A 25,160-nucleotide genomic window follows, 5' to 3' on the forward strand; every position below is an offset into this window, starting at 1 on the left:
CACCAGCTGTGTGCAATTAATTATCAGGTAGAACAGAAAACCTGCAGGCTCTGGACCTCATAGGGTAAGAGTTGGATAGCCCTAGTAGAGTATCAGTTGAACTAAGCTCATGGGGCATTTATAAGTTGTATTCAAGAAATGTAATTAATTAAAAGTCCAAAAATGGATGTACCCTTTAAAACCCTAAACAGTACCTTAAATAATGAAACTGTTGCAAGCCCAAGCAGACTAGAGAGCAGTCATACATAGAATGTTAGATCAACCAAATCTATGCTCTTTCACTGCCGCCTAGTGGTAGTGTGTTGTAACTGCTGATACTGTTATTCATATGCACAGCTCGGCTATACATTCTATCACAGAAGGTTCGGTTGTTTAGCTATCGAGAAGAGATGTCCAGAGAATTCGGCCACGCAGCCACTTTGTACATTATAAACAGGTAATGGCTTAGGGTCAACATCATTAGAGCACCATTTATCTTAACCACAATGGAATCTCAAACTACTATTAAAAGCTCCTGCATTTTCACTCTACACATTCTTTGTGTTTTTTTTGTTGAATTGTATCCCTTTTTCTCCCCAATTTCGTGGTGTCCAATTGTTTTAGTAGCTACTATCTTGTCCCATCGCTACAACTCCCATACGGGCTCGGGAGAGACGAAGGTTGAAAGTCATGCGTCCTCCGATACACAACCCAACCAAGCCGCACTGGTTCTTTACACAGCGCGCATCCAACACGGAAGCCAGCCGCACCAATGTGTCGAGGAAACACCGTGCACATGGCTACCCCTTGGTTAGTGCGCACTGCGCCTGGCCCGCCACAGGAGTCGCTGGTGCGCGATGAGACAAGGACATCCCTACCGGCCAAGCCCTCCCTAACCCGGACGACGCAAGGCCAATTGTGCGTCGCCCCACGGACCTCCCGGTCGCGGCCGGTTACGACAGAGCCTGGGCTCGAACCCAGAGTCTCTGATGGCACAGCTGGCGCTGCACTATACACATTCTACACACAAACAAAATTATTACATAGAAAATATAAATTCAGAGATGTTTTAACAACTTTATTTTTCATAAGATTATAAAGTGATTTTATAGCACACAAATCCCGATAGGACTTTTTACTCTGATACATCCAAAGTGAAAAGCATAAACAACCGTACAAATACATTGTTGGCACACCATATTATCTCTGCCCTTGTATTATACTGGTATATCAATCATTCTATTTCATATGATCTTGTCAAAAAGGCTATTTTGGTAGTTACTAGCTAGACATATTTGTAAAACATGATATTTGTAAAACATGATATTTTGGTAGTTACTAGCTAGACATATTTGTAAAACATGATATTTTGGTAGTTACTAGCTAGACATATTTGACCATTCCAGAACAAAACCTCAGGTTTTTCATTAAGTATAACGTTGAAGAGTACGGCACATTTAATATGTTCTACATCTGCACTGCTTGCTCTTTGAGTTTTTTGTATAAGATATAAAAAGAGCTTTAATAAATACATTAGATTGACTGAAAGTATTTACTCATTACTGTAAATCACTCTGGATAGGAGCGTCTGCTAAATAACTCATTACTGTAAATCACTCTGGATAGGAGCGTCTGCTAAATAACTCATTACTGTAAATCACTCTGGATAGGAGCGTCTGCTAAATAACTCATTACTGTAAATCACTCTGGATAGGAGCGTCTGCTAAATAACTCCTTACTGTAAATCACTCTGGATAGGAGCGTCTGCTAAATAACTCGAATGTGAATCGCGAAAATTCTGATGCCCTTGTAGGGTAAGAGCTGTTTGAAAAGACCGCCTGAAATCACAACCTGTTTTGGTGCGACAGCGTATAAATACAGAAAAAAAAACACACTCTGAAAATTCTGTTTTTCCTGTGTTTAATATCTTACAGCTGATGAAACTGACACTGACAGTGTTATTTCCTGATAGATGCTGGTTGAAAATGCAATCTACACAGGGCCTTCTAATCAGCAGGTTTGTATGGGCGGGAGTTTAGACTCTCCATGGTGACATCATGCCATACAATTTTTTTTAATAGACCAACAGCAAAATGTTCCATACCTCTCTTCCAACAACAGCTAGTTTTGAGTTTTCCCCTCCCCACTCAAATCAAATTTTATTTGTCACATACACATGGTTAGCAGATGTTAATGCGAGTGTAGCGAAATGCTTGTGCTTCTAGTTCAGACCACACCCAAACTGTCCTAGCTGAAGTCTTGCTTGAGAAATTGCTCTTTGCTAAGAAACTACTTGTTTTAATTGAATACAATCACAGTAAAATACTTATTTGTTACCCAGAAATGATTTGATATCCAGATAAAAACAGCTGCATTGAACCTTTAAAAAACACATCAACATACAGGTCTGTTTCTCAAACCTGTTGTAATTGTGCAGGGTTGTGTCATTATGCATAGCGTTGAAATGCGTTGATTGATGTTTTCACAATTAAAACCATTTTTTTCAGTAAAGATTGGTTTCACAATTATTGATTCAGTACATGGGATGGGGTACAGTCTGATCATTTAAATACACATTACAAAGCAACAGGGCAATTCCCTCTGTAGGCACTGTCTACATTCTATGATCAAGCTCGCAAAATATAGCGAGGATTTAAGACTTTCATATGAATGCATTGCACTTGCAACGCTAGGGTTGTGGGTTGGATTCCCACGGGGGACCAGTTGGGGGGGAAACAGTATGAAAATGGGTTGTGGGTTGGATTCCCACGGGGGACCAGTTGGGGAGAAACAGTATGAAAATGGGTTGTGGGTTGGATTCCCACGGGGGACCAGTATGGAAATGGATTGTGGGTTGGATTCCCACAGGGGGACCAGTATGGAAATGGGTTGTGGGTTGGATTCCCACGGGGGACCAGTATGGAAATGGGTTGTGGGTTGGATTCCCACAGGGGACCAGTATGAAAATGGGTTGTGGGTTGGATTCCCACGGGGGACCAGTATGGAAATGGGTTGTGGGTTGGATTCCCACGGGGGACCAGTATGGAAATGGGTTGTGGGTTGGATTCCCACGGGGGACCAGTTGGGGGGGGAACAGTATGTCCTCACTATCTGTAGGTCGCTCTGGATAAGAGCATCTGCTAAATGACTCACATGTCATATGAGAAAGCTGCAACAACAGTTTGTCCATCAATCAAGTTCATACGACCTCATATTCTTTATATTGTCGTTAATATCACAGTGTGTTTGTGTATGGCTGTGAACTGTAGGTGTAATTAACGTGTGTTCCATGTGTGTGTGTACACGAGGTGTTTGTGTGCACATGACCCAGCCGTCACGGGGACACAGTCACAGGTCACTGCACTCAGAGAAGGACCTCTCCCTCTTCTCCCTGGCCGTGACGAAGTTGAGCAGGTCGATGGCCGTCACCACACCAAACACCATCTGCTTCAGGCTGGGGGAGCCGTCCGTCAAGTCTGAGAGTAGGAGAGAGGGAAGGATAGAGAGGGTGGCATTAGCTCCCTCTTACAGCCATCATTGGACGAGGGGAGGGTGGGGTTATGGTTGGTTGCAGGCCCAAATCAATGTTGGGACCAAACAACTGAGGACTTTGAGACTGGCACATACAGTGCATTTGTAAAGTACTCAGACCCCTTGACTTTTCCCACAATTTGTTACGATACAGCCTTATTCTAAAATGTATTAAATAGTTTTATCCCGCCTCATCAATCTACACACAATACCCCCTAATGACATCACAATACCCCCTAATGACATCACAATGCCCCATAATGACATCACAATGCCCCCTAATGACAAAGCAAAAACAGCGTTTTTAGAAATGTTTGCTAAGAAAGTTTATTCTTTTAAATCACATATGCATAAATATTCAGACCCTTTACTCAGTACTTTGTTGAAGCACCATTGACAGTGATTACAGCCTTGAGTCTTTTTGGGTATGACGTTACAAGCTTGGCAAACCTGTATTTGGGGAGTTTCTCCCATTCTTCTCTACAGATCATCTCAAGCTCTGTCAGGTTGAATGGGGAGCATCGCTGCACAGCTATTTTCAGGTCTCTCCAGAGATGTTCAATCGGGTTCAAGTCCGGACTCTGGCTGGGCCACTTGAGGACATTCAGAAACTTGTCCCGAAGCCACTCCTGTGTTGTCTTGGCTGTGTGCTTAGGGTCGTTGTCCTGTTGGAAGGTGAACCTTCGCCCCAGTCCGAGGTCCTGAATGCTCTGGAGCAGGTTTTCATCAAGGAGCTTTCCCTCGATCCCAGTCCCTGCGCTGAAAAACATCCCCACAGCATGATGCTGCCACCACCATGCTTTACCTTAGAGATGGTGCCAGGTTTCCTCCAAACGTGACACTTGGCATTCAGGCCAAAGAGTTCAACCTTGGTTTCATCAGATCAGAGAATCTTGTTTAGATGCCTTTTGACAAACTGCAAGCGGGCTGTCACGTGCCTTTTACTGAAGAGTCGCTTCCGTCTGGCCTCTCTACTATAAAGGCCTGATTGATGGAGTGCTGCAGAGATGGTTGTCCTTCTGGAAGGTTCTCCCATTTCCACAGAGGAACTCTGGAGTGACCATCGGGTTCTTGGTTATCTCCCTGGCAAGGCTTAGTTTAGCCGTGCGGCCAGCTCTAGTTAGAGTCTTGGTGGTTCCAAACTTCTTCCATTTAAGAATGATGCAGACATTTTTTGGTCGCCTTACCCAGACCTGTGCCTTGACACAATCCTGTCTGAGTTCTACAGACAAGTCCTTCGACCTCATGGCTTGGTTTTTGCTCTGACGTGCACTGTCAAGTCTGGGACCTTACGTAAAGACAGAGCTCAATTTCGAGTCTCATAGCAAAAATTCTGAATACTTATGTAAATAAGGTATTTTTTTGTTTGTTATAAATGTGCAAAAATTTCTTGAAACCAGTTTTCAGTTTGTCATTATGAGATAGTGTGTAGATTGACGAGACTTTTTATTTATTTAATCCATTTTAGAATAAGGTTGTAACGTAACAAAATGTGGAAAAAGTCAAGAGGTCTGAATACTTTCCAAATGCACTGTATACCAGTCACATGCACACAGCAGACATTAAACCAAACTGGTTTAAATGGGTTCAGACCAGCCACCTTACCAACTTGTTACTGCCCTCAGAAAAGGTCAACGAACCTTCACTCCTCTTATCGCAACATGTTCACCATTATAGCAGGCAGAAAGACTTACATTGGATCTGTTCGTGTACCACCAGGGCAAAATGGTCCGTCTCCAGGATACGAGAGAGCTTCCCCAGGTTATCAGTCAGACGGATCTGAGAATAGGATGAGACGTGAGGTTATCAGTCAGACGGATCTGAGAATAGGATGAGACGTGAGGTTATCAGTCACGGATCTGAGAATAGGATGAGACGTGAGGTTATCAGTCAGACGGATCTGAGAATAGGATGAGACGTGAGGTTATCAGTCAGACGGATCTGAGAATAGGATGAGACGTGAGGTTATCAGTCAGACGGATCTGAGAATAGGATGAATAGGTTATGAGACGGATCTGAGAATAGGATGAGACGTGAGGTTATCAGTCAAACGGATCTGAGAATAGGATGAGACGTGAGGTTATCAGTCAAACGGATCTGAGAATAGGATGAGACGTGAGGTTATCAGTCAAACGGATCTGAGAATAGGATGAGACGTGAGGTTATCAGTCAAACGGATCTGAGAATAGGATGAGACGTGAGGTTATCAGTCAAACGGATCTGAGAATAGGATGAGACGTGAGGTTATCAGTCAAACGGATCTGAGAATAGGATGAGATGTGAGGTTATCAGTCAAACGGATCTGAGAATAGGATGAGACGTGAGGTTATCAGTCAAACGGATCTGAGAATAGGATGAGACGTGAGGTTATCAGTCAGACGGATCTGAGAATAGGATGAGATGTGAGGTTATCAGTCAGACGGATCTGAGAATAGGATGAGACGTGAGGTCATCAGTCAAACGGATCTGAGAATAGGATGAGACGTGAGGTCATCAGTCAAACGTAAGATAGAGAGGACCGTTTCATCATATAAACAAACATGGGTGATTTCAGTGTGTGTGAGACCTATTTGCACTACTTACAGAAAAAGTGTGTGCGTGTGTGTGTGTGTGTGTGTGTGTGTGTGTGTGTGTGAGACTGACCTGTTTGAACTGGGTGTAGATCACCTTGTTGACTGGGTCTGAGGGTTTGATCTTCCCAGCCAGCACAGAGGCCAGCATGTTCCCCAGAGTAACCATTCCTAGGACCAGCCTACACACTCACACACACAGTTATTCTAGCAGCAGAACAACACTAACCCATGGACAATGTTACCGGAACAGTTGAATGACTTGAATCAGATGGTCAGTGTCCACAGGTGAAACATGGGTCTACAACATTTACAAATCAACAATACTAATGAATTGAATTCCAGGGTTATTTCAATGGAAGATATCTTCACATTCTCTACAATCATTTAATTTCTTCACCATGAACTAGTAAGCGACACAAAGATAATGGATATGTCCAAAATGGCACCCTATTCCCTACATGGTCAACATTAGTGCCCTATGAAGGGAATAGGGTGCCATTTGGGATGAAAGAGGCAGGAGATGAGACAGTGGAGGAGGACACCCACCCAGCCTCGTCCACTACAGGGGCCTGGTCAAAGCCGTTCTCCTTCAGGATCTTGATGGTCTTCTGACAGCTGACTGTGGGCAGGACGGTCAGAGGGGCAGAGAGGTTCAACCCCTGCAGCTTCAGGTTCCACCACCTGGGGAGGGAGAGAGAGAAATAGACAACCAATTAAATAAATAAAAACAAAATACAACCTTTAAAAGGCATAATATACAGAAATCACCCCACAATTGCCGGGTTGCTAAAATTCTACAATTTACGCCTGATATCAGTTTGTGACAAAACAAGCAATGTGCAAAATCATTCTACCATCTAAACCGCTGTGAAACATATTTTCAATTAACAAAATATATAGTATTTAACTGTTTAAACCTGGTGTACCAAACCGAAAGTAAAAAGACGCATAGCACATAGAACGGATCTACTACTTCTTAGACTTGCTTCCAATTTGAATGACAGATCTATAACTCACATTTCTATGTGAGTTTGGTCAGGTCGCCCATAGAGCTACATATTGCACCTTTAAGAGAAAACTACAAACAAATAGACAATGAAGCACTAGATGAAGATATGCTCAGACCCACAGACCCACCAGGGTTTATTCAGACACAGACCCACCCGGGTTTATTCAGAGACACAGACCCACCAGGGTTTATTCAGAGACACAGACCCACCCGGGTTTATTTAGAGACACAGACCCACCAGGGTTTATTTAGAGACACAGACCCACCAGGGTTTATTTAGAGACACAGACCCACCAGGGTTTATTCAGAGACACAGACCCACCAGGGTTTATTTAGAGACACAGACCCACCAGGGTTTATTCAGAGACACAGACCCACCCGGCTTTATTCAGAGACACAGACCCACCAGGTTTTATTCAGAGACACAGACCCAGCGGGGTTTGTTCAGACCTACCAGGGTTTGTTTACCATGATGTCTGACTCCTTCAGGAAGCCTTTCTCAAACATCCACTTGTCACTCAGGAACTTGGTCCTGAAAAAAAGAGTTGTTGTTGTTGGTTACTTCATCCACTAGGAACAGCTGTTAATGGTTCAGATTAAAGAGAAGGGTTGTTAGTTACTTCATCCACTAGGAACAGCTGTTAAAGGTTCAGATTAAAGAGAAGAGTTGTTAGTTACTTCATCCACTAGGAACAGCTGTTAAAGGTTCAGATTAAAGAGAAGGGTTGTTAGTTACTTCATCCACTAGGAACAGCTGTTAATGGTTCAGATTAAAGAGAAGGGTTGTTAGTTACTTCATCCACTAGGAACAGCTGTTAAAGGTTCAGATTAAAGAGAAGGGTTGTTAGTTACTTCATCCACTAGGAACAGCTGTTAATGGTTCAGATTAAAGAGAAGGGTTGTTAGTTACTTCATCCACTAGGAACAGCTGTTAATGGTTCAGATTAAAGAGAAGGGTTGTTAGTTACTTCATCCACTAGGAACAGCTGTTAAAGGTTCAGATTAAAGAGAAGGGTTGTTAGTTACTTCATCCACTAGGAACAGCTGTTAAAGGTTCAGATTAAAGAGAAGGGTTGTTAGTTACTTCATCCACTAGGAACAGCTGTTAAAGGTTCAGATTAAAGAGAAGGGTTGTTAGTTACTTCATCCACTAGGAACAGCTGTTAATGGTTCAGATTAAAGAGAATGGTTGTTGTTCATCCACTAGGAACAGCTGTTAATGGTTCAGATTAAAGAGAAGGGTTGTTAGTTACTTCATCCACTAGGAACAGCTGTTAAAGGTTCAGATTAAAGAGAAGGGTTGTTAGTTACTTCATCCACTAGGAACAGCTGTTAATGGTTCAGATTAAAGAGAAGGGTTGTTAGTTACTTCATCCACTAGGAACAGCTGTTAATGGTTCAGATTAAAGAGAAGGGTTGTTAGTTACTTCATCCACTAGGAACAGCTGTTAATGGTTCAGATTAAAGAGAAGGGTTGTTAGTTACTTCATCCACTAGGAACAGCTGTTAATGGTTCAGATTAAAGAGAAGGGTTGTTAGTTACTTCATCCACTAGGAACAGCTGTTAATGGTTCAGATTAGTTGTTAGTTACTTCATCCACTAGGAACAGCTGTTAATGGTTCAGATTAAAGAGAAGGGTTGTTAGTTACTTCATCCACTAGGAACAGCTGTTAATGGTTCAGATTAAAGAGAAGGGTTGTTAGTTACTTCATCCACTAGGAACAGCTGTTAATGGTTCAGATTAAAGAGAAGGGTTGTTAGTTACTTCATCCACTAGGAACAGCTGTTAATGGTTCAGATTAAAGAGAAGGGTTGTTAGTTACTTCATCCACTAGGAACAGCTGTTAATGGTTCAGATTAAAGAGAAGGGTTGTTAGTTACTTCATCCACTAGGAACAGCTGTTAAAGGTTCAGATTAAAGAGGGGATCATGAATCAGCGATTCCCACGAGGCAACAGCTGCAATATTCAGACATGGCCACAAGGGGCCAGGCTAAGCTAAACGCTGACAGATCATTAGATTCACTATAGGACTACAGTATATTATAGTCATAATATAACAGTATATTCTAGACCCCGTTTCCTCACATGTAGTTGCGGATGGAGTCTGGCAGGATGACCACACACCGCTGGCCCTCCTTCAGGTCCTTGGCCACCCTCACCGCCGCTGCCATGGCCGTGCCCGAGCTGCCACCTGGCACAGGGGACAAGAGACGGGCACACTGGTTGGCATGACGACCCGTGGCCAGGTCAACCCACAAATCAGAACATGACATAGGTGGCGTTCCAGGTGGTCTTTATTGAAGTGGGAATGTGCAGATATCCCAGTCCCTGGAGAAGTACTGAATGTCTCAGGAACCGCCTTCATTTGATGTGCAATACGGATGACCTGCAACACGGCCACAGAGTCACCACTGGTGACAGCGAGATGAATGACAGAGAAACAGAACGGTGACAAACGTACCACACAGCAAGCCCTCGTCTCTGACCAGCATACGGGACATGTTGAAGGACTCCTCATCGTTGGACTTGTACCAGCTATCCACCACCTACAGGTAGACACACCCTGGTGAGGCAGTGTGTGTGTGTGTTTATGTGTGTGTGTGTGTGTCCATCTGACTCACTGATCGGTCCAGTACAGTGGGGATGAAGTCGTATCCGATGCCCTCCACCTCGTACTGGGTCTTGTCTGTCTTGTTCAGCTCCTCTGGTTCAGCCAGGATGGAGCCTTCAGGGTCCACACCGATGATCTGACCACACACACAGACAGAACCATACCAGACAGAACCACATCAGACCAGACAGAACCACACCGAATCACACAAGATCAGACAGAAACACACCAGACAAGACCAGACAGAACCACATCAGACCAGACAGAACCACACCGAATCACACAAGATCAGACAGAACCACACCGAATCACACAAGATCAGACAGAACCACACCGAATCACACAAGATCAGACAGAACCACACCAGACAGAACCACACAAGATCAGACAGAACCACACCAGACAAGACCAGACAGAACCACACCAGACCAGAGAGAACCACACCAGACAGAACCACACAAGATCAGACAGAACCACACCAGACCAGACAGAACCACACCAGACCAGAGAGAACCACACCAGACAGAACCACACAAGATCAGACAGAATCACACAAGATCAAACAGAACCACACCAGACAGAACCACACAAGATCAGACAGAACCACACCAGACCAGACAGAACCACACCAGACCAGAGAGAACCACACCAGACAGAACCACACAAGATCAGACAGAACCACACCACACCAGACAGAACCACACCAGATCAGACAGAAACACACCAGATCAGACAGAAACACACCAGATCAGACAGAACCACACCAGATCAGACAGAACCACACCAGACAAGATCAGACAGAACCACACCGAATCACACAAGATCAGACAGAACCACACCGAATCACACAAGATCAGACAGAACCACACCGAATCACACAAGATCAAACAGAACCACACCAGACAGAACCACACAAGATCAGACAGAACCACACCAGACAAGACCAGACAGAACCACACCAGACCAGACAGAACCACACCAGACAGAACCACACAAGATCAGACAGAACCACACCAGACCAGACAGAACCACACCAGACCAGAGAGAACCACACCAGACAGAACCACACAAGATCAGACAAGATCAGACAGAACCACACCAGACAGAACCACACCAGATCAGACAGAACCACACCAGACAAGACCAGACAGAACCACACCAGACCAGACAGAACCACACCAGACAGAACCACACCAGATCAGACAGAACCACACCAGACCAGACAGAACCACACCAGACCAGACAGAACCACACCAGACAGAACCACACAAGATCAGACAGAACCACACAAGATCAGACAGAACCACACCAGACAGAACCACACAAGACCAGACAGAACCACACCAGACCAGACAGAACCACACCAGATCAGACAGAACCACACCAGACAGAACCACACCAGATCAGACAGAACCACACCAGATCAGACAGAACCACACCAGATCAGACAGAAACACACCAGACAAGACCAGACAGAACCACACCAGACAAGACCAGACAGAACCACACCAGACCAGACAGAACCACACCAGACAAGACCAGACAGAACCACACCAGACCAGACAGAACCACACCAGACCAGACAGAACACACCAGACAAGACCAGACAGAACCACACCAGACCAGACAGAACCACACCAGACAAGACCAGACAGAACCACACCAGACAAGACCAGACAGAACCACACCAGACAAGACCAGACAGAACCACACCAGACAAGACCAGACAGAACCACACCAGACAAGACCAGACAGAACCACACCACAGACCAGACAGAACCACACCAGACCAGACAGAACCACAACACGTCAGACACATGTTAACACCCAGTAAGGACGGCCATAGCCTGTGATCAGAACCAGAACCGTTTCTATTCCGTCATGTTGAAGTAGTGAATGTGAAGATCCAAGTTGAGACTGATTCTATTTGTATGGATCTTTCCATACTTGAATAGCGATTTCAATTGAACTGTCCACAACCCTAGTCAGAAGCCACCTGGGGATGGGAATTGATTCCAGGTGGACACCCAGAGTTCACTCACCTGGATGTTTGGGCACCTCTCCTTCAGTTTGCGGGCAATGCCAGTGATGGTGCCGCCTGTGCCAGCGCCTGCCACCAGCATGTCCACTTTCCCTGCCAGGTCACAGACGTGGAGGGTGTCAGGTTAGCTCATACAGATCATGAACAGTGTCTCTATGAGGGCTACAAGCCCACACAACTGCTCAGACAATGCTTTGCTGTTGACCAAAACCATGAGTTAAACCTTATTCAAACATACACGCTTGTATAACAGCGATTCTCAGCTAGTGGATGACGACGAGGTTTTGAATGGGTAGCAGGTGTCTGAGTAAGTGTCTGAGTAAGTGGTAGAAAGTGTATAGAAATAATGAATGTACATTTCTAAATAACTTAATCTCTGAACAAATTTTCTTCAATCACAGTATTTTAAGAGAAAGAGAGAGAGAATGCCAGCAAGACAAGAGAGAAGGAAAGAGAGAACAAGAGAGGGAGGAATAGAAGGAGGGAGCCGAGAGGCAGTCTGTCTCACCATCACACTGCTCCAGTATCTCCTCTGCTGTGGTGTCATAGTGGGCCAGGGGGTTACTAGGGTTACGGTACTGGTCCAGGATGTGAGAGTTGGGGATCTCGTTCTTCAGACGCCAAGCCACGCCCACGTGAGACTCTGGTGAATCGAAACGAGCGCTGGTGGGAGTACGGACGATCTCTGCGCCCAGGGCTCTCAAAACATCCACCTGGGTGCATGCAGACACACAGACAGGCAGCGTTTTCATGATCACTTGTGCTGACTTCACAATCAAATAGGTCCTGTGAAATTCCCAGAGGGGAGATTGATGAGGCAGACGTACAGCAGTCTTACCTTCTCCATGCTCATCTTCTCAGGCATGACAATGATACAACGGTAACCCTTCACAGCTGCAGCCAGGGCCAGACCGATACCTGTTAATACAATACCAGACCGATACCTGTTAATACAATACCAGACCTATACCTGTTAATACAATACCAGACCTATACCTGTTAATACAATACCAGACCTATACCTGTTAATACAATACCAGACCAATACCTGTCAATACAATACCAGACCTATACCTGTCAATACAATACCAGACCAATACCTGTCAATACAATACCAGACCTATACCTGTCAATACAATACCAGACCAATACCTGTCAATACAATACCAGACCAATACCTGTCAATACAATACCAGACCGATACCTGTTAATACAATACCAGACCAATACCTGTTAATACAATACCAGACCGATACCTGTTAATACAATACCAGACCAATACCTGTCAATACAATACCAGACCAATACCTGTTAATACAATACCAGACCTATACCTGTCAATACAATACCAGACCGATACCTGTCAATACAATACCAGACCGATACCTGTTAATACAATACCAGACCGATACCTGTCAATACAGTACCAGACCTATACCTGTTAATACAATACCAGACCGATACCTGTTAATACAATACCAGACCGATACCTGTTAATACAATACCAGACCGATACCTGTCAATACAGTACCAGACCAATACCTGTTAATACAATACCAGACCTATTATACCTGTTAATACAATACCAGACCTATTATACCTGTTAATACAATACCAGACCTATTATACCTGTTAATACAATACCAGACCAATACCTGTTAATACAATACCAGACCTATACCTGTCAATACAATACCAGACCTATACCTGTCAATACAATACCAGACCTATACCTGTCAATACAATACCAGACCTATACCTGTCAATACAATACCAGACCGATACCTGTCAATACAATACCAGACCTATACCTGTCAATACAATACCAGACCGATACCTGTCAATACAATACCAGACCGATACCTGTCAATACAATACCAGACCGATACCTGTCAATACAATACCAGACCTATACCTGTCAATACAATACCAGACCTATACCTGTCAATACAATACCAGACCTATACCTGTCAATACAATACCAGACCTATACCTGTCAATACAATACCAGACCGATACCTGTCAATACAATACCAGACCGATACCTGTCAATACAATACCAGACCTATACCTGTTAATACAATACCAGACCTATACCTGTTAATACAATACCAGACCGATACCTGTCAATACAATACCAGACCAATACCTGTCAATACAATACCAGACCAATACCTGTCAATACAATACCAGACCAATACCTGTCAATACAATACCAGACCTATACCTGTTAATACAATACCAGACCTATACCTGTCAATACAATACCAGACCAATACCTGTTAATACAATACCAGACCTATACCTGTCAATACAATACCAGACCAATACCTGTCAATACAATACCAGACCAATACCTGTCAATACAATACCAGACCAATACCTGTCAATACAATACCAGACCGATACCTGTTAATACAATACCAGACCTATACCTGTCAATACAATACCAGACCAATACCTGTCAATACAATACCAGACCGATACCTGTTAATACAATACCAGACCTATACCTGTTAATACAATACCAGACCGATACCTGTCAATACAATACCAGACCAATACCTGTCAATACAATACCAGACCAATACCTGTCAATACAATACCAGACCGATACCTGTTAATACAATACCAGACCTATACCTGTTAATACAATACCAGACCAATACCTGTCAATACAATACCAGACCAATACCTGTCAATACAATACCAGACCTATACCTGTCAATACAATACCAGACCTATACCTGTCAATACAATACCAGACCAATACCTGTTAATACAATACCAGACCTATACCTGTCAATACAATACCAGACCAATACCTGTCAATACAATACCAGACCAATACCTGTCAATACAATACCAGACCAATACCTGTCAATACAATACCAGACCGATACCTGTTAATACAATACCAGACCAATACCTGTTAATACAATACCAGACCGATACCTGTTAATACAATACCAGACCAATACCTGTCAATACAATACCAGACCAATACCTGTCAATACAATACCAGACCAATACCTGTCAATACAATACCAGACCTATACCTGTCAATACAATACCAGACCAATACCTGTCAATACAGTACCAGACCGATACCTGTCACACACACACACACACACACACAGGGACACACACACAGGGACACACACACAGGAACACACACACACAGGGACACACACACACACACAGGAACACACACACACAGGGACACACACACAGGAACACACACACAGGAACACACACACACAGGGACACACACACAGGAACACACACACACAGGGACACACACACAGGAACACACACACACAGGGACACACACACACAGACACAGGGACACACACACACAGGGACACACACACACACACACACACACACACACACACACACACACACACACACAGGGACACACACACACACACAGGGACACACACACACACAGGGACACACACACACAGGGACACACACACACAGGGACACACACACACACACAGGGACACACACACAGGGACACACACAGACACACACAGACACACACACACACACACACACACACAGGGACACACACAGGGACACACACACAATTCAGTGAATCTACCACTAGTGAGACACATTCCTATTCATTTACTGAGACACACAGTTACCTGTATTGCCTGAGGTGGGTTCTATGATGGTGTCTCCTGGTTTCAGATGTCCTGCCCTCTCTGCATCCTCCACCATACGCAGACTGATCCTATCCTTCACACTGCCGCCCGCGTTGAAGTACTCACACTTGGCCACTGCACAGAGACAAAACAGAACGGTACACACTGGATCACACACACAGATTCAAATGTTTTTCATTCTGACTTAAAATACCACCTTGTCTGAAAACATCTGATAATGTAACCAGACCTGGGTCAAACATGTTAATCTCATTTAGTTTAGAGTTTGCACTTTAGGAGCTATTCCATTGTACCATAAAATGTATGAAGCACAAGTGGGGTCATTTTCTGTGCAAAAGTCCTAAGCCAACAATATAATTAAACTGTTACATTCGATACAATATAACTGTCAATAAGTCCCAAATGGGATTATGGAGTCAAGCATAAAGAAATCTACAAAGAACACAGACGCCCCAAAGTAAATCCAATTCACACGACTTCTTAAGCCAACCAATGAAAAAGGTTTTGACTGCCTGTGTTCTATGTCTGCCTCAACAGAAAGAGACGTGGAGGGGGAAGACAGCCTTGAATACTGTCTGAACAGTATTCTCAGGACTATGTCTGCCTCAACAGAAAGAGACGTGGAGGGGGAAGACAGCCTTGAATACTATCTGAACAGTATTCTCAGGACTATGTCTGCCTCAACAGAAAGAGACGTGGAGGGGGAAGACAGCCTTGAATACTGTCTGAACAGTATTCTCAGGACTATGTCTGCCTCAACAGAAAGAGACGTGGGAGAGGGGGAAGACAGCCTTGAATACTGTCTGAACAGTATTCTCAGGACTATGTCTGCCTCAACAGAAAGAGACGTGGAGGGGGAAGACAGCCTTGAATACTGTCTGAACAGTATTCTCAGGACTATGTCTGTCTCAACAGAAAGAGACGTGGAGGGGGAAGACAGCCTTGAATACTGTCTGAACAGTATTCTCAGGACTATGTCTGCCTCAACAGAAAGAGACAGTGAGAGGGGGAAGACAGCCTTGAATACTGTCTGAACAGTATTCTCAGGACTATGTCTGCCTCAACAGAAAGAGACGTGGAGGGGGAAGACAGCCTTGAATACTGTCTGAACAGTATTCTCAGGACTATGTCTGTCTCAACAGTAAGAGACGTGGAGGGGGAAGACAGCCTTGAATACTGTCTGAACAGTATTCTCAGGACTATGTCTGCCTCAACAGAAAGAGACGTGGAGGGGGAAGACAGCCTTGAATACTGTCTGAACAGTATTCTCAGGACTATGTCTGTCTCAACAGAAAGAGACGTGGAGGGGGAAGACAGCCTTGAATACTGTCTGAACAGTATTCTCAGGACTATGTCTGTCTCAACAGAAAGAGACGTGGAGGGGGAAGACAGCCTTGAATACTGTCTGAACAGTATTCTCAGGACTATGTCTGTCTCAACAGAAAGAGACGTGGAGGGGGAAGACAGCCTTGAATACTGTCTGAACAGTATTATGTCAGTATTATGTCTGCCTGGCAGATAAAACCTATCCCAGAACCTTGCGTTATCATGTTTGCACGAATAAATTGGTAAGTCTCTGTGAGAAAAGTGCACAAACAAGGCTGAAACATTGAGTGGGAAACATTTGCACCCATGTAGCAAGTTAAGGTTCAACCATTCATCTCAAAGGGGTTCTGAGAAAAGACTCCCTGATAAACTCACAGACTTCACACTTGAGGCCGAAGGTCTTGGGGATCTTGTTCATGCGCACCAGCGGGGTGTCACCGATCCTCCGGAGGATGTTGGTGAGGATTTTAGGAGCTTTGGTCCTGGAAGAGGGGAGTTTATGATGTCACTGACTAACTCCACGATGATTAATGATCAATGCTCATACCACATTGACATGAATCTGACTAAAAGATGGATAATGGAATAAAGTGGAAAGGAGTAGAGGAGGAGACGGGTGGAAGGAATAACATAAAAGGTTACCAGTCTTACTGTTGAGGGTTACCAGTCTTACTGTTGAGGGTTAGTAGTTTTACTGTTGAGGGTTACCAGTTTTACTGTTGAGGGTTACCAGTCTTACTGTTGAGGGTTACCAGTCTTACTGTTGAGGGTTACCAGTCTTACTGTTGAGGGTTACCAGTCTTACTGTTGAGGGTTACCAGTCTTACTGTTGAGGGTTACCAGTTTTACTGTTGAGGGTTACCAGTTTTACTGTTGAGGGTTACCAGTTTTACTGTTGAGGGTTACCAGTCTTACTGTTGAGGGTTACCAGTCTTACTGTTGAGGGTTACCAGTCTTACTGTTGAGGGTTACCAGTCTTACTGTTGAGGGTTACCAGTCTTACTGTTGAGGGTTACCAGTCTTACTGTTGAGGGTTAGTAGTTTTACTGTTGAGGGTTACCAGTTTTACTGTTGAGGGTTACCAGTCTTACTGTTGAGGGTTACCAGTCTTACTGTTGAGGGTTACCAGTCTTACTGTTGAGGGTTACCAGTCTTACTGTTGAGGGTTACCAGTCTTACTGTTGAGGGTTACCAGTCTTACTGTTGAGGGTTACCAGTCTTACTGTTCAGGGTTACCAGTCTTACTGTTCAGGGTTACCAGTCTTACTGTTCAGGGTTACCAGTCTTACTGTTGAGGGTTACCAGTCTTACTGTTGAGGGTTACCAGTTTTACTGTTGAGGGTTACCAGTTTTACTGTTGAGGGTTACCAGTCTTACTGTTGAGGGTTACCAGTCTTACTGTTGAGGGTTACCAGTCTTACTGTTGAGGGTTACCAGTCTTACTGTTGAGGGTTACGGTTACCAGTCTTACTGTTGAGGATGGGTGTGGGGGGAGTCGGCGTGGTTGCCCCCCAGTCTCCAGGTGCACCGGCTGGGAAGGTCGGGACGGATCCACTTCCTCTCCCCCACCGCCTGGATGGTTCCAGTCACGTCCACCTCTAGCTTGTCTCTGACGCCCCCCTTGGTTGGGAGTTGTAACAGCCCTTCCTGGTCCTTGGAGGATCCGTTGGCGTCCCCATTGCCGTTGGTGACGCGTAGCCTGGCAGCGTGCGGGCACACAGGGCCCAGGACGCTGCTGTCTTTAAGGGAGGGGACCGCAGGCATGTCTCACCTAGGAAGTTAAATGGCACATGGGCTAGTAAATGGCACATAGGCTCTGTCCTGCTCATAAGCACAGATCTAGGATCATATTCCCCTTACCCCAGTCCTAATTGTATCCGTTAGCTGGACAATAAGTGATCTGACCCTGTATCAGTGGTTTGGGGCTACTTAAGAGTCCAAGGGACAGGAGCAGCAGAAGGCCACTCTTCAGAATATTTGAGGGAATCGAGGAGCTGCTGCTGTTGTCTGTCTCATACTATACACACACTGCTGGACAGACTGACAACTTCAAACTAATTACAGTCAGGAAGCCATTAAGAACATTCCTGACAAAAATGACACAAAAATCTAAAACGTTTGACCCCAAGAGGCCTAGTGAGGTGCATATTAAGCTGCACACCTGACACCACCATGCCATGCTGTACGTCCCTCTCAAGACTGGTACTGGGAGCCCCACAGTTCAGTTACAAATGACCCAGGCAGACGCACTACCTCAACACGTTTGATGTTTAAGTCCGTGAACATCCTCAGGTCAATGAAAAAAACAATCACTTAAAATATGCGAACGGCCAAATGCAAGATTGGCTCCTATACCCGAGTTGCTAGGTGTGAGGCGCTACAATTGAAAGAAATGTCTCCTGTTCAGAAGGGCTAATCATTAATGGAGGTAATTGTGTGTGTCCAGCTAATTTGTATTGCCTGAAGACCCAGGGTTATAGAAGACAATGTCCTGTCCCTAACAAATTAACAAGACAACATACTGTCCCTGACATATTAACAAGACAACATACTGTCCCTAACGTATTAACAAGACAACATACTGTCCCTAACGTATTAACAAGACAACATACTGTCCCTAACGTATTAACAAGACAACATACTGTCCCTAACGTATTAACAAGACAACATACTGTCCCAAACGTATTAACAAAACAACATACTGTCCCTAACGTATTAACAAGACAACATACTGTCCCTAACATATTAACAAGACAACATACTGTCCCTAACGTATTAACAAGACAACATACTAACATATTAACAAGACAACATACTGTCCCTATTAACAAGACAACATACTGTCCCTAACGTATTAACAAGACAACATACTGTCCCTAACATATTAACAAGACAACATACTGTCCCTAACATATTAACAAGACAACATACTGTCCCTAACATATTAACAAGACAACATACTGTCCCTAACATATTAACAAGACAACATACTGTCCCTAACGGTTAACAAGACAACATACTGTCCCTAACGTATTAACAAGACAACATACTGTCCCTAACGTATTAACAAGACAACATACTGTCCCTAACATATTAACAAGACAACATACTGTCCCTAACGTATTAACAAGACAACATACTGTCCCTAACATATTAACAAGACAACATACTGTCCCTAACGTATTAACAAGACAACATACTGTCCCTAACATGTTAACAAGACAACATACTGTCCCTAACGTATTAACAAGACAACATACTGTCCCTAACATGTTAACAAGACAACATACTGTCCCTAACGTATTAAAAAGACAACGTTAACAAGACAACATACTGTCCCTAACGTATTAAAAAGACAACGTTAACAAGACAACATACTGTCCCTAACGTATTAAAAAGACAACATACTGTCCCTAACATATTAACAAGACAACATACTGTCCCTGACATATTAACAAGACAACATACTGTCCCTAACATATTAACAAGACAACGTTACTGTCCCTAACATATTAACAAGATACTGTCCCTAACATATTAACAAGACACTGTCCCTAACGTTAACAAGACAACATACTGTCCCTAACGTATTAACAAGACAACATACTGTCCCTAACATATTAACAAGACAACATACTGTCCCTAACGTATTAACAAGACAACATACTGTCCCTAACGTATTAACAAGACAACATACTGTCCCTAACATATTAACAAGACAACATACTGTCCCTAACATATTAACAAGACAACATACTGTCCTAACGTATTAACAAGACATACTGTTAACAAGACAACATACTGTCCCTAACGTATTAACAAGACAACATACTGTCCCTAACGTATTAACAAGACAACATACTGTCCCTAACGTATTAACAAGACAACATACTGTCCCTAACGTATTAACAAGACAACATACTGTCCCTAACGTATTAACAAGACAACATACTGTCCCTAACGTATTAACAAGACAACATACTGTCCCTAACGTATTAACAAGACAACATACTGTCCCTAACGTATTAACAAGACAACATACTGTCCCTAACATATTAACAAAACAACATACTGTCCCTAACGTATTAACAAGACAACATACTGTCCCTAACGTATTAACAAGACAACATACTGTCCCTAACAAATTAACAAGACAACATATTAACAAGACAACATACTGTCCCTAACGTATTAACAAGACAACATACTGTCCCTAACGTATTAACAAGACAACATACTGTCCCTAACGTATTAACAAGACAACATACTGTCCCTAACGTATTAACAAGACAACATACTGTCAGTCTTATGTAACTAACGTATTAACAAGACAACATACTGTCCCTAACGTATTAACAAGACAACATACTGTCCCTAACATATTAACAAGACAACATACTGTCCCTAACGTATTAACAAGACAACATACTGTCCCTAACGTATTAACAAAGACAACATACTGTCCCTAACGTATTAACAAGACAACATACTGTCCCTAACGTATTAACAAGACAACATACTGTCCCGTTAACAAGACAACATACTGTCCCTAACGTATTAACAAGACACACATACTGTCCCTAACGTATTAACAAGACAACATACTGTCCCTAACGTATTAACAAGACAACATACTGTCCCTAACATATTAACAAGACAACATACTGTCCCAACGTTAACAAGACAACATACTGTCCCTAACGTATTAACAAGACAACATACTGTCCCTAACGTATTAACAAGACAACATACTGTCCCTAACGTATTAACAAGACAACGTACTGTCCCTAACATATTAACAAGACAACGTACTGTCCCTAACGTATTAACAAGACAACATACTGTCCCTAACGTATTAACAAGACAACATACTGTCCCTAACATATTAACAAGACAACATACTGTCCCTAACGTATTAACAAGACAACATACTGTCCCTAACGTATTAACAAGACAACATACTGTCCCTAACATATTAACAAGACAACATACTGTCCCTAACATATTAACAAGACAACATACTGTCCCTAACATATTAACAAGACAACATACTGTCCCTAACGTATTAACAAGACAACATACTGTCCCTAACGTATTAACAAGACATATTAACAAGACAACGTACTGTCCTAACATATTAACAAGACAACGTTAACAAGACAACATACTGTCCCTAACGTATTAACAAGACAACATACTGTCCCTAACATATTAACAAGACAACATACTGTCCCTAACGTATTAACAAGACAACATACTGTCCCTAACATATTAACAAGACAACATACTGTCCCTAACGTATTAACAAGACAACATACTGTCCCTAACGTATTAACAAGACAACATACTGTCCCTAACGTATTAACAAGACAACATACTGTCCCTAACATATTAACAAGACAACATACTGTCCCTAACATATTAACAAGACAACATACTGTCCCTAACGTATTAACAAGACAACATACTGTCCTAACATATTAACATATTAACAAGACAACATACTGTCCCTAACGTATTAACAAGACAACATACTGTCCCTAACGTATTAACAAGACAACATACTGTCCCTAACGTATTAACAAGACAACATACTGTCCCTAACATATTAACAAGACACAACATACTGTCCCTAACGTATTAACAAGACAACATACTGTCCCTAACGTATTAACAAGACAACATACTGTCCCTAACATATTATTAACAAGACAACATACTGTCCCTAACGTATTAACAAGACAACATACTGTCCCTAACATATTAACAAGACAACATACTGTCCCTAACATATTAACAAAACAACATACTGTCCCTAACGTATTAACAAAACAACATACTGTCCCTAACGTATTAACAAGACAACATACTGTCCCTAACGAATTAACAAGACAACATATTAACAAGACAACATACTGTCCCTAACGTATTAACAAGACAACGTTAACAAGACAACATACTGTCCCTAATGTATTAAAATGGTACTAATTCTTTGGATTCCCAGACAGAGAGTTCAGTCTGTTGTGTTGTCCCTGTCTAATACTAATAGGCAATGTACACTTCCAAGCAGCTGTTCAAATGGACCTCTTTCTGAACTGCACTGAAGACACAAACCTCGCCTGAGTGGCTTGACACCAAATGACCAGCACACAATAAACCCACCGGAGAGCATTGTGTCCTTAGGAAAACAACATACGGTTGGAGACAGAGAGAGACCAAAGGAAACGTTCCCTCCTGAGCCAGCGCATTTCTTAATGGGACTACTACTGCTGGTCATGCTACTGCTGTTACAGCGTCTGTCTAACTACTGCTATGGCAGATATGGGAGCAGAGGTTTGAGTGTTCCTTGGGTGAGTTCATTTGCAATCTGATCCCCCTTGCAGACACGTTCACTGAGTGGCAATGAGGCTGAGTTGAGGCTGAAATGTTCAGAGGGTTGTGTTACCTCACAGCTGGCCTTACGTGTGTAACCAAACCAGTTGAGCTGACACCCTCCAGACCCAACCCACCGGTTGTAACAGTTACTACATGAGATAAACTTCCTTTGGAGCTTCTCTCAACAGATATTCTCAATACCTTCTACCACAAAGTATGTTATTTTTTAAAAATCTCTTTCAGAATTCCCAAAAGTGGAATTAAACGATAGTATGCGATGATATATAGCCTGGCTAAAAACACGGGTAAATAACAAAAAGGACAGGATTTACAACCATATAATAACATAGAACTGCCCTACCAAGACAGTGTCCAATAACGCCTGTCATAACTATTCAGAGCAATGAAGGCCATAGCGGCAGGTGGCCTAGTGGTTCGAGCGTTGGCCTAGTAAACGTAAAGGTTGTAAAAATCGAATCCCCGAGCTGGTGAAAATCTGTCGTTCTGCCCCCTGAACAAGGCAGTTAACCCACTGTTCCTAGGCCGCCATTGAAAATAAGAATTCCTTCTTATTAACTGATTTGCTTCGTTAAATAAAGGTAAAATAAAATAGCGGATTAAACACGGATTTTAGGGCCATACTAGAAACATATTTCGTTTAGTCATGGCACAAGAGTGCACTCATCTATGGCAAATTGTGGTGTGCGAAATGAACTAATGGTGCAGCTCAAATTCATTACCTGCAGCCCTCTGTCACCAGAACAGAAAGAGACAACAAATGTGATGGAGGATTCACAGGTATTACATTATAACTTCATTTCTCAACACAAAGCGATCTTGTATTCAGGTAACTGATGCTAGACAGTAGGACCCAGAAATAGTGCCATATGGTGGGTCAAAGGCAGATGTTTGTGTGTGCCTTTTTGCTAACCCAAACCCGTTTCCTAAATGTACCATAATTGTCATTTTTATTTCACCTTTATTTAACCAGTTAAGCTAGTTGAAAACAAGTTCTCATTTACAACTGCGACCTGACCAAGATAAAGCAAAGCCGTGCGACACAAACAACAGAATTACACATGGAATAAACAAGCGTAGTCAAAAACACAATAACTCCTAACCTACTGTACTACGAAAAGTCAAATCTGTCGTTAATTTGACAAACGTTGGATCCCTTCTAGCCATGACCCCATATGGTCGGGGGTTTATGGACCCCGGAAATAAACCATGTGCTCGTTTAAAACGCGAACGGTCATTGTAGTACCCACCTCTTACTATTATTTTGATTGCCATGACTCAGTAGGTAGGTACAGCATAATTATACAACTTTACAAGGACACAGAACCTTATTTCTATGAATGGAACATGGGATCATAAAATAAATGTGCATTAAAAAAACTTGCACTAACATCATCATGCAAGTGGTCGATCAGTTTCAACTTACCTACGTATCTGATGGTCTTAGGTATCTGGAGAGGTAAAGAATCTTCCTCCGGTGATAGAAAAATACTTACAACAGTTGGATAATAAAGATGACTATCAGCGCGAGGAGGTTAGCCAATCGTTGGGGAAGAATGCATGTTTTAGGGCGCACTTTGATTGGCTGTAGCGAGGGAGTCTATTTCTGCCCCTCCAATAAGAGATGCAGATTTGGTGAAACAAGTAGTACATGGCGAAAAAGTATGGAAGTTTACCAGGGACCTATTTATATTAATTTCCAAAAAGTAAAGAACCTTTTCAATGTTAGTTTCAGAAACATCGGAGCCTATACGCAACTCGCGCATCCCATTGTGCCATTCAATGCGTTAACGTGCCTTTCACGCATGGTTTATGGTCGTAAATGTTTTTTTTTAGGTCACTATTCTTTGTGAGGACTGTATTTTTCCAACTGTTGATCTTGGTTGTCCAAGGTAATTTCCATGCGTAATCATTAGACATAATACGGATCGATACATTTGGGCACACGGTCATAATATTTGCTGAGAAACAACTGGGTACTCGGAAAAATAGGTTCAATCATGACGTCAGTGACCTT

The 25,160-nt window shown here is 43.0% G+C and overlaps 1 protein-coding gene and 2 long non-coding RNA genes across 13 annotated transcripts; 2 read left to right on the forward strand and 1 right to left on the reverse strand.

The window, feature by feature from the left end:
- Positions 1 to 1,036: 1,036 nt before the first annotated feature.
- cbsa (cystathionine beta-synthase a) lies at positions 1,037 to 24,857 on the reverse strand. Of its 7 annotated transcripts, none has more exons than XM_052511801.1 (15): positions 24,570 to 24,839; positions 18,222 to 18,521; positions 17,126 to 17,232; positions 15,404 to 15,538; positions 12,586 to 12,665; positions 12,256 to 12,460; positions 11,749 to 11,840; positions 9,717 to 9,842; positions 9,557 to 9,641; positions 9,181 to 9,286; positions 7,547 to 7,624; positions 6,630 to 6,764; positions 6,154 to 6,262; positions 5,205 to 5,289; positions 1,037 to 3,455 (listed from the first exon to the last, which is right to left on the reverse strand). In XM_052511801.1, the coding sequence occupies exons 2-15, from the start codon at positions 18,512 to 18,514 to the stop codon at positions 3,328 to 3,330; spliced, it is 1,764 nt and encodes a 587-aa protein (XP_052367761.1). In that variant the 5' UTR covers positions 18,515 to 18,521; positions 24,570 to 24,839; the 3' UTR covers positions 1,037 to 3,327. The 7 variants fall into 7 exon arrangements, 6 of the variants coding, with proteins under 6 accessions (XP_052367761.1, XP_052367765.1, XP_052367763.1 ...); XM_052511805.1 differs by lacking the exon at positions 24,570 to 24,839 and adding an exon at positions 24,251 to 24,370; XM_052511803.1 differs by lacking the exon at positions 24,570 to 24,839 and adding an exon at positions 24,247 to 24,353.
- Positions 5,226 to 5,994, forward strand: LOC127926407 (uncharacterized). Of its 4 annotated transcripts, none has more exons than XR_008124052.1 (4): positions 5,226 to 5,353; positions 5,393 to 5,474; positions 5,590 to 5,794; positions 5,877 to 5,994. It is a non-coding gene; the product is annotated as an uncharacterized LOC127926407 (long non-coding RNA). The 4 variants fall into 4 exon arrangements; XR_008124049.1 differs by having other exon boundaries at positions 5,590 to 5,753; positions 5,795 to 5,922; XR_008124050.1 differs by lacking the exon at positions 5,226 to 5,353 and having other exon boundaries at positions 5,363 to 5,474; positions 5,549 to 5,753; positions 5,795 to 5,922.
- On the forward strand, positions 7,581 to 8,521 carry LOC127926408 (uncharacterized). Of its 2 annotated transcripts, XR_008124053.1 has the most exons (4): positions 7,592 to 7,681; positions 7,798 to 7,855; positions 7,914 to 8,029; positions 8,373 to 8,521. It is a non-coding gene; the product is annotated as an uncharacterized LOC127926408 (long non-coding RNA). The 2 variants fall into 2 exon arrangements; XR_008124054.1 differs by lacking the exon at positions 7,798 to 7,855 and having other exon boundaries at positions 7,581 to 7,681.
- Positions 24,858 to 25,160: the final 303 nt, after the last annotated feature.

This window comes from Oncorhynchus keta, unplaced genomic scaffold (genome assembly GCF_023373465.1).
Source record: "Oncorhynchus keta strain PuntledgeMale-10-30-2019 unplaced genomic scaffold, Oket_V2 Un_contig_753_pilon_pilon, whole genome shotgun sequence".
In the NCBI taxonomy this organism is placed as follows: Eukaryota; Metazoa; Chordata; class Actinopteri; order Salmoniformes; family Salmonidae; genus Oncorhynchus; species Oncorhynchus keta.